The sequence below is a fragment of the Ptychodera flava genome, unplaced genomic scaffold (assembly GCF_041260155.1).
Source record: "Ptychodera flava strain L36383 unplaced genomic scaffold, AS_Pfla_20210202 Scaffold_34__1_contigs__length_2629520_pilon, whole genome shotgun sequence".
Taxonomy (NCBI): domain Eukaryota; kingdom Metazoa; phylum Hemichordata; class Enteropneusta; family Ptychoderidae; genus Ptychodera; species Ptychodera flava.
Window position 1 is genome coordinate 453,246 of NW_027248356.1, and position 17,703 is coordinate 470,948.

The 17,703-nt window shown below is 36.2% G+C and overlaps 2 protein-coding genes across 2 annotated transcripts in view; both read left to right on the forward strand.

Annotated features, from left to right (window-relative positions):
* Positions 1-17,703, forward strand: part of LOC139127636 (serine/threonine-protein phosphatase 6 regulatory ankyrin repeat subunit A-like) — a 106,764-nt gene that overhangs the window by 30,564 nt on the left and 58,497 nt on the right. The window contains exon 6 of the mRNA XM_070693550.1: positions 16,463-16,561. Coding sequence (XP_070549651.1) covers positions 16,463-16,561 — 99 coding nt within the window. The remainder of the gene's footprint in view (positions 1-16,462; positions 16,562-17,703) is intronic.
* The window catches only part of LOC139127637 (receptor-interacting serine/threonine-protein kinase 4-like), a 110,012-nt gene continuing 95,752 nt past the window's right edge, over positions 3,444-17,703 (forward strand). Inside the window, exons 1-2 of the mRNA XM_070693551.1 lie at positions 3,444-3,524; positions 16,463-16,561. Coding sequence (XP_070549652.1) covers positions 3,444-3,524; positions 16,463-16,561 — 180 coding nt within the window. The remainder of the gene's footprint in view (positions 3,525-16,462; positions 16,562-17,703) is intronic.

Here is a 17,703-nt window from a genome sequence, read left to right on the forward strand (position 1 = left end):
CTTTAGTCCCAGAACAGTCCTGTCGCTCTCCCGCAGCTTTCCTGTCGCTCTCCTGCCAGGACCTCATTTTTGTAAGGGTATTGCCGTAACATACGGAAGGTACAAGTCAACCACCCAGCTGATACTTGTCCTGACAAGCCTCAACGGACAAAGACTGACTATACCGTTACTTACTAATCCTGATCAGCATTGTTTTCTGCATAGACTTTCATTAAGCATCAGTGGGAAGTTCCAAATGATGAACAGTTCTGATCATTCAGCGCTTGATGCATATGTCTGACTAGGACACTAGCTTGCAGAGACTTGCCTATCATTTCAACCGACAACATCGCACATGCCATTTCATGTCTTAAGTCTTGCCTCAGAGTTACCCTTTTTGTGCAATAACTGTATTAGCTTTCAGGCTAATGACAATCCGACTAGTCGTAAAGGAGCGTTCCCCAAGTTGTCTCATTCAGTTGAGCCTCTGACTGCTAAAAGCTTACTCAGTTTTTGACATGCGATGCCTCTAGTTCCACAGAATCATCCGTTCTACATTCTGCTGGTAACAATTCCATTACAGATGGCACACCGACCCACAGCCTTAGGCACAGGAGTCTCGATCATACCAAGTTCTGGCTCCAGTTTCCAAAATGTATATACCCCTAGATGGTCATCTGAATATCAACATACAGTCTCAGGAGCTATGTAAGTGGTCTTAAATCAGCGAAGTGCACCGGCAAACTGCACCGGCACATTTCAAAGTGCGTCCCCATTTTGCGCCGGTATATTGCGCCGCCAAAAACTGCGCCCTTACTCTGCGCCATTGCTAGGTTTCAATGTCAAGCACGCTACTAATAGTCTGTTTTGGTTTAGTCAAGCAATTTCAAATAAATATTCATGTTTTTTGTGGGGAATATGGTGAAATGTGTCACTAAAATGCGGAGGATGGGAGTATTTTTTCCGACATGTATGTGAAGTATGTCATAACATCATCCGAGAGGGAAGGTAACTCGGCCAGTCGAGTGCCATTTGCATCGTAAATCATAATGTGACCTTTGAATCTGTCTGTAGTTTCTACCTGAACCTTGTCGGTAAATTCTTGAAGTCACAGTTAAAAAAGATGCTAAATTTTACACTTTCAAACTAGACGCTAAATTTTACATTTTCAAACTATTTCGATGGCCAAATATCTCTGCCATTATACGTTTCGTCGGGTAACTCTACTCAGTATATGGCAAGATTGTCCTAGCTGTCTCATTGTCTGAATAGGTGGTGCAGCCGTAAACCAGACACTCCATACTCATTCCCATGTTTGATCGGAACCTCATGGACCGGAATTCTTGCTCTAATTCTGACCTCTGAATCGTCCAATAATTGCTACTTCCAACTCATTACGACCCCAAATGACTCTCAGTTCATAGAAGAGTCAAAGTGCAATCACGTTTGCGACTGAACTTGAGACTCCCATTTCGCTTTGTGATGTATATTTGCAAGTGAATTTGGTACCGGAAATCGACAAGTACTGGGCCAAAGTTAGGAGAGCAAATGTCAGGGCTTGAAGTGTATGTGCTCACTTTGAAAGTGCGAGTGATAGTGAGGATGTGAAGTGACCTTGGTCTGTAAACTTACATTGTTAGTGCTTGTCAGCATTTATTTCCTCTCCTTGGTCGAATGAAAACTTACGATCAAAGTCACTGCTAAAAAAGCGATACGATCTCCATTGAAGTATAGTGCTGTGTATCATGAGCAAATGGCTGAGTGAATTCATCAATGAAGTCCCAATGGAAATTATTGAAACACACTTATTTCCAAACACCAAGAAGTTGATATATTCGTCTGAATAAAAATATGAATGAAACATTCATCTTTACATAATGGAGAATAGAATATTATATCTGACTGCAAAGAACTTTATTTACCAGGTTTTAGAAATTGGCGCGAGACCGATCAGGCTGGGACATACGATCCACAGACTGATTCAAAGTGCTGGTCAAAGTGAAAGGAGACGCCATGAACACTCAATCCCGATGGGTATTTATAAAGTTATCTCAAAAACGGGAGTCACGACCGTGATTAGGTTATTCAGAGTTCATTAACCTTGAAACGTACCAGACAATAGCACACAATTACATACAATCTAGGTCTAGTGTCCTGTGACACTATGGCGGGTTTCCGAGTCCATGTCGTGGTTTGGAAAACAACCTGCTGACAGCTGGTGACAAAACGCGCTCATGCTTTTGATCATAGACCCTGGAGCAATGTTTTGATGGATTCCTAGCTTCCTTACCCTATAAACAACTTGAAACTGAAATGAAAGACAATAAAGACCCGTGAACGGACGAGAGATTTCCTGTAGAAACTTCAGATATTTACTGAGGCGGATCGTCTATTTTTTTACATGCATGGGCGGATCATTGAAGTGAAATTTACCTCATGGACTGATCGATTGGAGCACCAAAAATATGGCCTTTCCCGTTGATTTCCAAAACATCATCATGGAGTTTCTAACAGAAATGAAAACAATTTTTCAAACGACAACTGATATCGTGTCATATAAATACAGGCTTTTAATTGTTCATTCATAATAGCTGTTGACTGCAGGACAGGGGATGACACTACTGCAGCTGTTTTACAGACGCGAAATTGCAAATCCGTCGTCATATGAATTCAAAATAATGGAAATCAAGAGCCAAACCATGGTCCCTCCACAGGACTGTGGCCAAACGAGCAATTGTTTCAATATCTGTTGAGTTAAAAGCAAGCCCGACATCGTGAAATCAAAAAGTAATAAAAATATTCACAAATGAATGCTAAACTTCATGAAGGTCAAAGTACCTGGTAAAAGTATATCCTCACAGGACACATGGAGCCAAAAACGGACGTGACGTCGATGGTTCCATAAACAGTATAGTGTGAATTCTCTCTATTTTCGCTCGTTTCATGTCATGGTCCACATTTATCGGTTCTATTCGCCATATTTTATCAATATTCTCAATGAGTTACATAAATGAATCAGCTAAATCGATTGTAAAGTAAGAACTGACTTGCCTTTCTTGAACTTCAGTATCATGCAATAGTGTTAATTGAATAGTAAGTACTACATGCATTGTAACACACTCGAAAAACTGAATAGTATGTCATGATGTCACGTTTACAAATATAGAGTATTTGTTTTATTGGCCTGTATTTACCGTAATATGAGATATGAGAAATGAAGGGGAAAGAAAGCCGAGGTAATGCATATAGACATATGTACGTCGATGTCGACACGCCATACACCATGATCGTTCTTGTCAAGGGTCTATGATTAACTGCAAGAGCTAGAAGGTGTCTCGATTCCTACTTCTCAGCGCCAGTCGCACATGTCATTTAAACGGTCATTGAGAGTCTCAGGTACAGTCTCAGATCAAGTCGCATTTGCTGTTTACTGTAATGAATGAGAGTCTCAGATATAATCGCAAATGAGGTCGCATTTAGAGTCTCAGATTCAGTCTCACTTCCTGTTTATAAGGGGTCTTAGATACCTGGAACCTGACTCATTTGTAAGTTCCGTAAATAACATTTAAAAAGCTGTGACAGGGGAATTTATTTTAGCCTGAGGTTAAATTGGACAGAATCTCAAAGATTTCAGCAATTCCTGTAAAATCTTACAAACTTTTGAAGCGTTAAGGGAGATGCAAAATTCACAAATTTTGACTGCTGCTGAAGCCATGTCCTTTCACGATACCGCCAAGTGAGTGCAACCCGTCCCATACAAACATAACATGGTCTCGTACCTCCGAGACTCCATTCTGAAAACATGTCAAAATCTTACTGGCAAAAGATTTATTTTCACACCTTATTGAAAGAAAATTTCTTTACTGCAAGCTCCTGTTTGAGAAGTAACTTATGGTACTGTCCGCTACCTCCATGTGTTCACGTATGTATGTGCGTAGTCCCAAAACAACTACTATTAACTTGTTGCAAATTCACGTCATTGCATGTTTCAGGTCACTCGGAAAAGTCGTCGTCACGGATATGACCGTGTGAACGGCGTAATTGCAGCAGTCTCGGAACAGGGTTTATTATATACAGTCTCACATCTGCTAGTGCTACGCAAGAGCAAGTACTTGATGTTATTGTGACTCGGAGGAGGTGTTTTGCCGCAGAGTAAGGGCAGCAGTTTAGGCACATTTAATCAAAGACCCAATTAATGAACACGACTCTATCCTCGTTCTCAGAGGACTTGTAATAATCAAAGTACCCATTCACAAGTGGGGACTGTTCATCAATGATGACTTGTTTATCTAAAACTTTGTGGAAGATTGGTATGTGTACATAGAGCAATCATCCAGTATTTGCCTCTTACATGAATGGGAGTGCTGTTCCTCTCTGAAGTTACCAAAGAAATGAAATGATTGGCAACTTACTGACACAGTATTAATATTATTCAAACAGCAGTCAACACTTTCAAAGCAGACTCAATTAGGATTTTGTTTTTTGCAAGAAAAAAATGTTAGGCTTGGAGAAATATAAAGAATAAAGAAAAATTACCCGATTAGGGAACAATTACATCTATGCACCATAGCAGGCAGTGTGTGATACTGATGGCTGCATGAAGTCAAGTGATGCAACTGAAGTTCAATATGTGCATTTTTGTAAACGTAATAATAGGTATTTTTAAAAATACAATTATTTCCCACAAATAATTTTCATACAAGTACAAATTAGGAGACTTAAAACAATTAACCTAGTAAATATGATTAAAAGGAGAGTTGTGAACAAGTTGTATGATTTATTCCCTAACCAATGTCTTTTGCCTTTTTCTGGCTTGTTTGTTTGTCATAGAATACCAGTACAGCATGAAATATCGCTTAAAGTTACTGGAAAATAATCTTTCTACTTGACTTTGGAATCTGATTGCTGCTGGTTATGAATGTTCTGTTGTTATGACTTTAATGTGTCAGGGAAAACTGAAAATGATCAATTATTTTATTAAATGTTTCATGTGTCTGCACATTTAGCGGCAAGTTTAAATCTTATGACACAAGTAAAGTGAGGGAGCATTCTTTGCCACTTAAACTTAGTTTGTTGAATACGCAATGCATAACATGGGAAGTTCAAAGATAAAAAGAATAGGTCAAGTTTAGATTCATAAATTCCAGTTATTTTAAGGTAAATGAAATCGATTATATTGACCATCTAAAAACAATATTCGGATTAATGCTTTAAATAACCAGCACCAATGTTGAATCAAATATATGAACTATAGATGACATATAAGCAAAGGATTTACTCACTCATTCTGACTGACTAGGTCTGATTTAGGAAGAAAACTGATGTCTGCAAATTATCCTGGTAAAACATTTGGCTTCACACATTATGCTATATTAACACTATGTTCCCGGCGATCACGGCAGTCCCGTTTCAGGCTACCGTGGACAAAATGGGATGGACATGAGACAAGTGGAAGGACGGAATGGGCAAATGTGACTAGCTGTGATTGCCATGGTTTCCGTCCAATTTTAAAATTGTGACGGTACGGATGAGAAACCTGGTAGGTCATAGTAAAATGGGCTGAACACAAGGAAATGTGACAGAACAAAGTAGACCGCTACGAAACTTGGAGATTGTCCGTAGTAGGATGGGAAGCAGGGCAATATCATGGTCCTTTCACGTTTTGTCATGTTCTTCTACCGTTATGGTTAGTGCGCATGTTGTCACGATTGCTTCAGGGATTCTCCACGTTTTGTCACGGTTCTCACAGCAAGCCAAATAACTCTCACTTTGCAGCAAACAACAGGGACTAGGATGAGGAGCTACCCAACAAACCCGAACAGGAAATGCTGGGGTAACACAACATAATTCAGATATTAATTACATTACGCAATCTAGGAAGAAAAAGTATGTCCATTGCTTCTATTTTTGTGAGCTGAGCCCGGGTCTTGAATGCAATTTTTAGTGTCTCAATAAACAGTATCAGGTATTTAGAGTTTATTAGTGAGAATATTGGCACATTGTGATTGTATGGTTGATTTCACAGTTTGCTTTTACTTAAGAAAATTAAGTCATTACTGGCTCTTTACACCAGGCCTTTCAATATTAAGCAAGTCATTAGATGACCATCCAAGGGGCTCTATTTTATCTCTGCTTTGGAGCAAACAGGTGTCAAATTATACAAAGACATAACAGAAAATACTTGTGTGTTCCCTTTACAGCTTGAACGTGTTATTAAACAACAATTTAGAATGAATTTTCATTTCTATTTATGTTAGGTTTCTTCATGATATTATATTTTAAAATTTAATTGAATACTTGTGAATGATTTTAAATGCTTGTGAATTACATAAAAAGTTGTATGTTTTCATGCATCTGATTCAATGAAAATATTTTCTAGTTTTTAGAAGGCTCCAAGTTCATGCAACTATTTCTGTTAACAAAGCATGCAGTGGATTACATATAGAGTCTCATATTGGAGAGTATAAATGCTTCTAAATTGAAGCTAGATCATGAGTTGTATAGTCCACTAGTGCCCTAAATCCAACCATGACTTTCATGAACTATTATCAGATGCATAAGTCGGTCATTCCATTTCACCACATCCTTTGTCAATGGCATTAATTTTGGCTTGTTGGAACATTTTCGCATTGATATTTGATGTGCCTGTCAATGTAAACAAAGAACATGGAAGCCAGTATTTCTCCTATGATTGAAATTTGTGTCCTGATGTAAAATTTTGTGAAAATTTAGTAAAAGTGTATGTCCCGCATAAATTCAAAGTTAATTTTGCTTAAAATGAGCCATGCTATATGATTTTGCCATCCCTACTTTATCAAATAAATGCATCACCCCAAGGAAACGACGCGGTTAAATATTATAAAAATGCAATATGTTGTGCGACTTTGAAATCGGCTGCCATTCGGGTGGTTTTGTAATTTGCGGGCATTGCCACCGGAAATGATGTAACTAATTGAACGTTCGAGTGGGTGTGTTCACCTCGGCCATAGCGAATGCTTACTGCTGTGGCTTCAAAATGGTGAGAAGTTACGCTTTTGGTGGCTGAAGTAACTGCAGCCATTGTCAGTTTATTGCATTTTAGGATGCCGTATTAGCCGCATTTGCCAAAATTACAAGAAAGGGTCGGAAAAGAGGCATTCAGACAAGCGTTTTCTGCGGTGCACATTTTTGAGTGCCGTGCTTCGTGTCGAATAAACACGGTTCGGAAGCCAGATGTACGGTAAGATAGACTTTAATTCCTGGAGTTACTACATCGATTATGTAATCGCAATGCCGTACCAGTACGACCATTGTCACCAGAAAACGTTCGTGTGTATCATCATCAACTGTTGACAAGAGCGAGAACAGCAGCAAGACTGCGACAGGTTGCCCAAAACATGTCAAGGGGATGCGGGGGCCCAGGGGAAGTACGGCCGTGTTTACATCCACCAGGACTGAACGCCGATTCAGCTGCTTTACGAAAGTGATTGTAAATAAATAAATAAATAAATAAATACAATTACTACATCTTGTGTATGTGTAACTCTATAATCAGTAACGTTAGGAGATATCGAATTTTATATTCCTAAAAAGTTTACGTAGTAATTGACCCCTGATTGACTGACTCTTTGCGAGACTGAACGATGGTTGTGCACGGCGCTGCCAGTAACAGTGACACAACGTGTAGCAAAGAAGTTTCATACTGTTGACAAAGCAGTCGCGTTGTCGTCATCTGTTCCCTTCTGCTCGACTAAGTCTCCCCTAAAATATTTTAGCTTCTTTGAGAATTTCGTAGTCATGAAACAATGAACTCTGTGCTTTATATCGCTGACACTTAGTCAAGAAAAAAAACCTGCGGAAGCGTAGCTGATCACTCCGTCACAGAAATGGCTAGCTGAGCCACCCGGCCTCGGGTGCCATGCCAGTGTGCCCGATATTTACATCATGTCAATTCTAATTTATCTCTTCCAGAGAATTTGGCTACACATGTCTTCACGGTCACATATTTTTAAAAGTGCCAATGTTCATGTGAGGTTTTATAACGCCAAACTGAAGATTTTGCGGCGAGAATACTACTTTGGTGTTTATGCTAACATGACCCTTAGCCTGTTGCTCTTCCAGCTGTTGATAGGAAAGATGTGTGTTTAAACGGTGGACAATTTTCAACTTGATCTCTACTACGTTTATCTACAAGCGTCATGGTGTAATTCAAATTTTTATATACAGATTTTGAACGAGGCAATTTGTGTTGAGAAGTAATAATAAGGTTGGATGGCAACTCCAGACATATTTATATTTTGTTAGCTTGCGGTTGTGTGTACGGTGTAGTGCACTGGTGTGTTTGACTGTGGTCACGGCACAGGTCCAGTAGGCATAGGATTTGTGATGATTTTTTCCTATAATTATCATAAAAAATAATTATGAATATTAATAAATTATTAATATGAATGTTACAGAATATTAAAACTTTTTTACACACAATGTCGTCTAGTTTGTGTAGATGCCATCTGGACACTCCATTGTTGTGATAATTATGATTATGAATAAATTATGATTATGATTAATAAAGTCATATTTTACACATTGTAATGTGCTTATGTGAACAACCCTCTGGAAACCCTCATAAAGTTTCACAATCTATGCCAAAATATACATGTGACACCATCGCCCAGGTTTAGTCTACGACAAGAGTTACCATTGCCCAGGTTCAGTCTACGGCGAGAGTTACTACACAGTGTATATAATGAGAAGGTAGCCAGCTCCACTCGACAGTAAACTGACATACCCATGAATTACCTCCGTTTCTTCACTTCTGCATGTTGATTCTCAAAATTTCTCCCGGTGTTGGTAAGTCCATAAATCAGCCATCAAATCTACCTAGTTTTGGCCACTTAGACGGAAAATTGTGAAGTTTGAGGCTGCGAGAAGGTATATATCGCCAATGAAATGATGCTGCCTTAGCGGAATCGACAGCATCCGGGATCTTTTAGGGCCGTTTGCAAAATTTGAATGTAGCCGCCAAGCGGGGCCGAGGGCGGAGCCATGATTTAACGTTATTAGATATGCTGACATAATTGATCGTACGGCCAATGATACGGCCAACGGTGGGCTTGTTACTGACGCGATGGTCAACAAGAGTTCGCTCTTGTTCTCGTTTAGGTTAAGGTCCCAACTGTTAAAATTTGCAGGCCTGTAAATTCTGAACAGCTTTGTCATATCTTCTGTGACGATGACATTTTCAGTATCATTAGTAAGACAGGCAATGAAATCAAAGTCTACAGCACATTAACTGTTAACCATTTCAATTTTAGCAAAATCCAGTCAAAAAAATCTGCTGTTTCTATCATTTATTTCAATTCGGACAAAATCATCGTCTTCCCTCTGTGTGCATGCAGGCACAAATAGCTTTCAAAACGTTGGTCATTGAGAGAGTTGCTTAGTCTGATAATTTAAATATATTCACAGTAAAATAGCTGACTTTGTTTCATTTGAAATTTTGTTCAAACTATCCCTAATTAGAGTAAATATATTATCATTGTCGTTTTCACATGCAATAACAGTGGGTTTATTGAGTAGGAGATTGAATAATTTGTCATCAGATATTGAACAATTGACTAAGGGGACATTTGGCTATAATCAAATATGTTTAAGCATGGTGTTTGATTATTGGCAGCAATGACACAACGAGGAACTAACGTGAACACATGAACTTTATTTGTAAGCTGCCATGCCATGCTTGCCAACACCAGAACAAGGCTTACAGGCAAAACCTTTGCCATAGAGGGCGACACCACTACACATGGCAAATGTATATATACATATATAATAGTCCAGTCAATCTAAGCCAAAAAAGGGGTAAACCTAGGACTAATTGCAACAGAAATTATTTCTTCACCATGCATTTTGGAAGGTCCTAGAAATAACATACTAAAAGTATAATAAAATCTAAGGGGTGCAACAGTGCCTAATTTGCATAAATGTAAAGGGGGCTCATGGGTATAAAATTGTCGCTTATAGACGGTTTCTACTTAAAATATGTGGCTAAACATGCTTTTGATTAGGGTTTTTTGGCTTATTTGCCTCCTTTTTGGTCTAGGCAATGTTGTTGAAAATATTTTGTCGTCATACAAATATTCCTCATTTGCATAAATCCAATATGGCCGCCACAACACTTCACTTTTCTTAGTTTTTCTCGAATTAATAACTATTTTTAAGCTACTACTGACAGCAATAGAATAATTTTTTCACATTGTATTTTAAACAAGTCCTAGAATAACATACTAAAAGCCTAGTACAATCTAGAATTGTAAACAGTGCCTAATTTGCATAGATGTAAAAAGATTATGGGTACAAACTAAGTGCTGATAGAATGTTTCTGCTAAAAATAATTGGCTAAACATGATATGTTATGCACGTTTTTGGCTTATTTGCCTTGTTTTTGGTTTAGGTAATGTTGATGGAAATATCTAGTCTTCATAGAAATATTCCTAATTTGCATAAATCCAATATGGCCGCCACAACCTTCACTTTTCTTTGTATTTTTCCCAATTAATAACTATTTTTATGCTACTTCTGACAGCAGTGTATTTCAGAGAAGCCCTACAATGACATACTAAAAGCCTCGTACAATCTAGAAATGTAAACAATGCCTAATTTGCATATATGTAAAAAGATTATGGTTACAAACTAGGTGCTGATAGAATGTTGCTACTAAAAATATTTGGCTAAACATGATATATGCGGGTTTTGGGCTTATTTGCCTTGTTTTTGGTTCAGGTAATGTTGATTAAAATATTTTGTCGTCATAGAAATATTCCTCATTTGCATAAATCCAATATGGCCGCCACAACACTTCGTTTTTTCTTGTATGTCCCTAATTAATAACTATACAAGCTACTTCTGACTGCAATAGAATTAAATTTTCTTTGTGTACTTTAGAGAGTCCTAGAATGACATACTAAAAGGCTAATACAATCTAAGATTTATAACATTACCTTATTTGTATAGATATAAACGGAATATGGGAGCAATACATTCACTAATAAAAGAAATATGCATATTGAATCGAGAAAAATGCGACATTATGTTCAAGTAATGTATGCATTTATCTTAATTTTGTCCAGGCAATATTTTGAATACATTTATCGCCCGAGAAATATTCCTAATTTGCCTAAATCAAGTATGGCTACCACTGTATTTCACTTAAAAATTATATTTAATCTATACAACAAGTAGTTTTTGTTTCCACTCTGTATTGAATGTATAGAATGACAAACAAAATGACTGTTAAGTGGGGAGACAGTGCATAATTTGAATAAATATAAAACTTAGAAAAGGGAACAAAATCGTTGCTGTTAATAGATTTCTTAAAAATATATTCAGCAAATTGATATTTAATTCAAGCAATTTCATTATTTAATGTACTTTTTGTGTTTCTAGGCAATGCATAAAATCATTTAAGATTCCTCATTTTACATAACTGCAATGTGCCCCTCCTACCACTTTACTTTTCCCTTTTTTGACCTAAAGTAAATGACTATATATAATGTTAAAAAACAACGGAGATCATTAGAACTAAATTTTAGTAGGGTCATGGAAGTTACATATCGCAAGTTTAAAGGCCTGTGTTGGCACCAGATTTTCTCATCAGAAAATTTACCCACAAGATTACAATTTCAATGGAAAACAAAAGGCTCTTACACCTCAATCATTCTCTTACAGACTAGAACGAAGGCGATCCCAGGGGTCGCAAAAAGTGCATTTAATGAAGTTGTGCATAAGACAGCTAATTTATCCAAATGCTAAATGGGTCATAGATGCTATACAAACCTGGTGCTGATAATCTATTTACGGAAGTGATTTAAGAGATAAGCTGACATTGTAATGACTACGTAACATCATTTTCTTGTTTTTAGTTCAGGAATGTTTTCAAATATATCTTACAGCGATAAAAAAATTCTTATTTGCATTTGTCCAATAAGTCAACCATGTCACTTCCTTTTTCTAATTGGAACATGAATTATTTCTTCACCTTAAATACCAAGGTCCAAGAATGGTATATTCAAAGCCTAATACAATCTACATTGTGCAAAGGACTAATTTTAAAAGATTTTATAGGAAATGCCTACACTGTATACTAAATGTAATGATTGAAAGGTTTTACAATATCGTAAAGAGAGATTGGAAGTTTTCACTAACATTGCTAAATATATTTTACCTAATTTTGAGCGACTCCACATGTGCATAAATCATATATGATGATCATTAAAATAATTTTCTTTAATTTTTCCAATTGACGTCAACTTATTTCAATTAATTATGTTATCCGTAAAATGAGAAGTTACATTAAGAGACTCTACTTGTTTAAGTTATTTAATAATTTAAATTCTTCCTATCGAAAGATGTCTATTTCATAACTTGAATGAACATTTTGCTCAGTACAAAGAAATTGACATGGTTATTTATTTTCTGTGTATTTTAACTCATTTTAATGATTATATACTAATAGGGCCTACAGAATGAAAAGCCCTGTAAAAATAAACAATGATTGATTCGTATAGTTCGTTTCAATTATCTAGAGAATTTGCATAATGTCAATAACATTGGGAACTTACTGGAAGATTTAGATTTTCTTAATGCATACCAAAATGCTTGGCCAAATAACCAACACTTTGTACTAAGGGAGGCTGAAGAAAATTTGTGTTTCAGCTCTATTTTCTTTTATTTTCACCCTTACCCGTATTACTAATATAGATTAAGTGTGGATAAAATGTAATTAAAGACCAGGTTGTGTGGTCACTGGTAAATCAGATATACTTTTGACTGTGTGCAACTTGCCTGTTCATGCCACATACAGAAATTTATGATAATAATGATAAATAAATTATAATGATCATGATGATATAGAGGTACAATTGTTATACTATACTGCCAATTATCATGAAATATGGATTAGGAAAGCTGTTCCTTTATCAGCTGAAAGACATTACAATCGTCAAAGGACACTGCATTTCTCAAAATTTTGAAATTTCTTGAAGACAACAATTGAAAATTAATATAAAGTCATATAGTGGACTGGAGAGAGAGATTTCCTGTTATATCTTACCGTACACAGTCACAGCATTTGAGGAAAAACTGAAAAAATCTGTTGACTGAATCATGATAATCTAAATCACTGGTAAAAGCAAATCTAGATACTTTTCATAATGTTACATGGTCTAGCTGCTCTTTCAAATTTTCATGACCGTGAAACAAGAAAACCAAGATGTGAAGGGATTTGCATCACAGAAGCTGCCGTTAACGAGTTTGTCAATTAGGATACCAAATTTTGACATCAAATTATCATAAAATTGGTTATCCTGTATTTTGAACCTTATGGAAGTCTCACCTCAGATTGGCCAGATTCTCAATTCCTTGAGTGATCGATCTTATTGGTAATAATACAAAAGTTTAATAATCTGCAAATGGGAAGTCCATTACATAACAGCCCGATGAGTGATACTTGCACATCTAAGATCTGATATGATACGCAGTACAATTATATCATCCTATGCTTCACATCTTTTCATTGAGTTATCCTTCCCCATACTTATGGGTTCTACAATGAACTGCAGCAGCATGAATAACCCCAACAGAAAGCAAAATCTAGACTTTCTGTTGTCAATGAAAGGATTCTGGCTGTAAACAAATGAACCACCTAGAGGAAGATGTAAACAGAGAGGAAGAGGAAGAAATTTTGATATGATAATGACCATCATAATAATTGTCATCACCACTACCATCATGGTGATTCAAATGATGTTCGTATTTATACTAATGATAGTTTAATAATTAGAAGGATGATTCACAGGCACAACTGTTAAGTGTGGTGATCCATTTATCTGTAACTGAATATTTCCATCGTCATTGAAGATAATGACCAAAAGCATAAAATATTCCTTCAAAAATTTTACTGCAATCGAACATGTTGTAGGAGAAAATGACTTAAAATGACAATTGATGTCAAAAACTTGAGCACGTCCAATGATTTTTTATGAATAACCTTATCGTCGTAAAAAAAGAAGAATATCCAAAGAAAGAATTCAGATTCCTTTTAGTTAAATAGTAATTCTCTGAAACTCTTCTCTTTATTCATTGCATTTCTGAATAACCAGAAAATGTCAATAGAAGCTATTGTAGGCTTATTGTATACAGAAGACCGTTTGTGTCAATTATGCAAATTAGCCATTTTGTATTAAAATATGCAAATAATGCATACAAATTAGGTCAACCTCTTTTGTTTTAGGTAATTCTTGCAAAACCTGAACAATTTCATAGAGAAAAAAAAATGTTTAAATATGAACTTAAACATTCATTTTGTCTGAAATAGTGGAAAAACTGTGAATATATGCAAATTACTTAATTTGCATATTATTTATTGTTCAAGACATTTAGAAAATAACTTACTGAACCTTACTAAATTGTGTTGCAATGAAAAAAGTCACTTGAATTCAGTTTACATGCCCAAAATGTGAGTATAGCGTCATTTTAAAGGCGATATATAGCTAATTTGAATATATGCAAATTTAACCAATTTGCACCCCTTATATTTTTCTATACTTTTAATATGTCATTAGTGAGACCTTTCCAAAGGTCATGGTGAAGAAATAATTTTTCTGTTGCAATTAGTCCTAGGTTAAACCCTAAATTGACTGGACTATAACAGGAGTTGGACATATACCCTGGTACACTATAGATTTGTAGGCTATTTTTTCTGGCCAAAAGGAAATAAGTTGCTTTGTATCTTTGTTTTGTTTTCTAATTATTTTTTCAACAGATACTAATGTTCTTGAATAAAAAATAATCCCAATGTGAGAGCATATCATTTATTAGTCCCTACGGACACCGTCCGGGGGGGGGGGGACTTATAGGTTTGGTCATGTCCGTGCGTCCGTCCGTGCGTCCGTCCGTCCGTCCGTTCACGCAGATATCTCAGAGACGCCTGGAGCGATTTCGTTCAAACTTGGTACAAGGATAGTACCCTACCTCATACAGATGCACGTCGATTTGTTTCACAATGCAATCAAATTTGGCCGTGTTAGAGGACTTTTTAGTTTTCACCTCCATAGACTCCCATGTATAAGGCAGTCTAGTCCATAGACTCCCATGTATAAGGCAGTCCATAGACTCCCATGTATAAGGAAGTCCATAGACTCCCATGTATAAGGAAGTCCATAGACTCCCATGTATAAGGCAGTCCATAGTCTCCCATGTATAAGGCCAAGAAAAATAAAAATTTAGTTTCTCATCGTATTCATATTGCAAAAAGGATGCAGTGACACAGTTTTTAGTCCCACAGATAAAGTCCAGGGGGCTCATAGATTGGGTCATGTCAGTCCGTGAGTCCATCCATGTGAGTCCATCCGTTCACGCAGATATCTCAGACACTTTGACAAAATGTCACGTGACCTTGGTGACCTTTGACCTCAGATATACATATTTATCCATAACTCAGTAACCACAAGTGCTACACCCTTCATATTTGGTATGATGGGACACCTTATGACGCCACATATTGTACCTCATTAATTATGTGCATATCTAATTTTGAGCAAGCCAATAGAGGTAAATGTATGATTTTTAGTATATAGGGATAGACTATAGGATAGAAATTTTTTGACAAAATGTCATGTGACCTCGATAACCTTTTACCTAAAATACACGATTATGTCAATAAATAAGTAACCATAAGTGCTATGTCCTTTATATTTAGTAGGATGGGAGACCTTATGACAACACATGCTTTACCTCGTTAATTATGCCCATATATAATTGTGCGCAAGCCAATAGAGCTAGACGTCTGAATTCTGGCATATATGGATTAACTGGCAATACAATTTTTTTTTCAAAATGTCACGTGACCTTGATGACCTTTGACCTTGAATATGCATATATATGCATAACTCAGTGACCACAAGTTCTTTACGCTTCAATTTTGATAGGATAATAGACCTTAAGATGTCACATCTTGTACCTCATTTATTATGCACATATGTATTTCTTGGCTGGCCAATACAGCTAGAGGGCTGATCTTTTTTCCCGATTTAGAACCATAACTTAGACATGCCTCTTGTTTCAAATTGGGAACAATGACATAGACCTATGTGTCCAAAGATCTGAACATATACACTCCAGTGATACTTTTAATGACCACATTTCCCTGCCCCATCAAGACTAATACTCCTATTACAAGTGGGGACTATGTCATTGTCAATGACTTGTTGCATAAGGGATTGTGCCTACTCAAGTAACATTACATTTTATAAAGAGTTCAAAAAAGACTAGTTCTTATATAGTCATGCTATATATATTCATTTGTGAGAATTTTTGTCCTTCAGATCTACCAATAATGCCAGTAATCTTTTCAAAGGATATATATTATTTGTATTATTGATGGGTTCTGAATCTATTTTCATAATTGTATACAAATACCTGTACTTCATTGTTTTTGTATTTCGCTTTTCAGGATGGTTTTACTCCACTGCACTTGGCTGCCCAAGAAGGTCATAAAGATGTTGCAGAGATTCTCATTGGTGCTAAGGCAAACATAGAAGCTCTCACAAAGGTAAGTGTAACTATCTCCTTAAGCAGAAAGACATAAGTGTTGTACTTCAGTTGTTTGCCGATTTGTTTACATGCTGACCTTCAGGATGTATTTTATTCAAATACGCTGTAAACAACTGGGATAACTTTACCTAGGGTCTCAAATAGAGTATGGTTTACAATAACCAAATAATTAAAGTTGAAGTAACACATGAACAGTTCATGTGTTACTTCAACTTTAATTATTTACATACAGTAAATCATACCCTATTTGGGACCCTACGTATCAGAACTACCAAAAAGTTTTCATTTTTCTATTATTTTTGTCGATAAATTATGGCCTTCTCAGAGTCAAAGAATGTTCAGTAGAGAGAACCTGAAAATTTTCATTTATATTGTCTGTGAAAAGAAATCACTGTATTTTCAGATAAGCTGTAAGATCATATGTAAAGGTTTGTCAAAAAATGCACATGAAGAAGATTTGTTACATTCAACACAAACGGCATAATATTGCAGTTATTTAGTGTAAATGGAAAATATCTTAAAATATCACTAGTTAAGCATTTGGAATATGAGTTGCTGTGTCAATCTGCATCGTAATGCTCAATTTATGCTTAGATCTCTATCACAAGATGGCAGTGTCTTAATGTTCCTGGTCTTGATTCTCATTTTACCCTTTTGTCAAGGCATACAACTGTATGTCAGTTTGTTTTGTGATCTAATATGGTCATTTATCGGTATGTAATTTGTTTTTAATTTGTCTGTCCAAAGCCATATGCTTTGAAATTCTTACTTGCAGTTGATCTTAAGAAGGGAAAATAGAGTACAGTTGGCTGCTGTGCATTTATTATGATAAAATGATAGATTCATATATTCTTTCAGATCTTAACTTGATCTGTGATGAACTTTTAACATTATAGTTACCATTGTTCACTAATACACTTAGCATATTTACACCAACACAGCATATTGAGAGCTTCTAAAATTATAATATCAGTACTTTATGGCAACCTGAAGTACATCAGTACATTATGGGAACCTAAATGGAAGGTTACAATTATTAGCCAGTGACACCTGAACAGATTTTCCACACAAATGATGACACACAGTAGGAGTGTAGTACATGAAACTATGTTTTTGACAAAATGACAACAATATTATCAA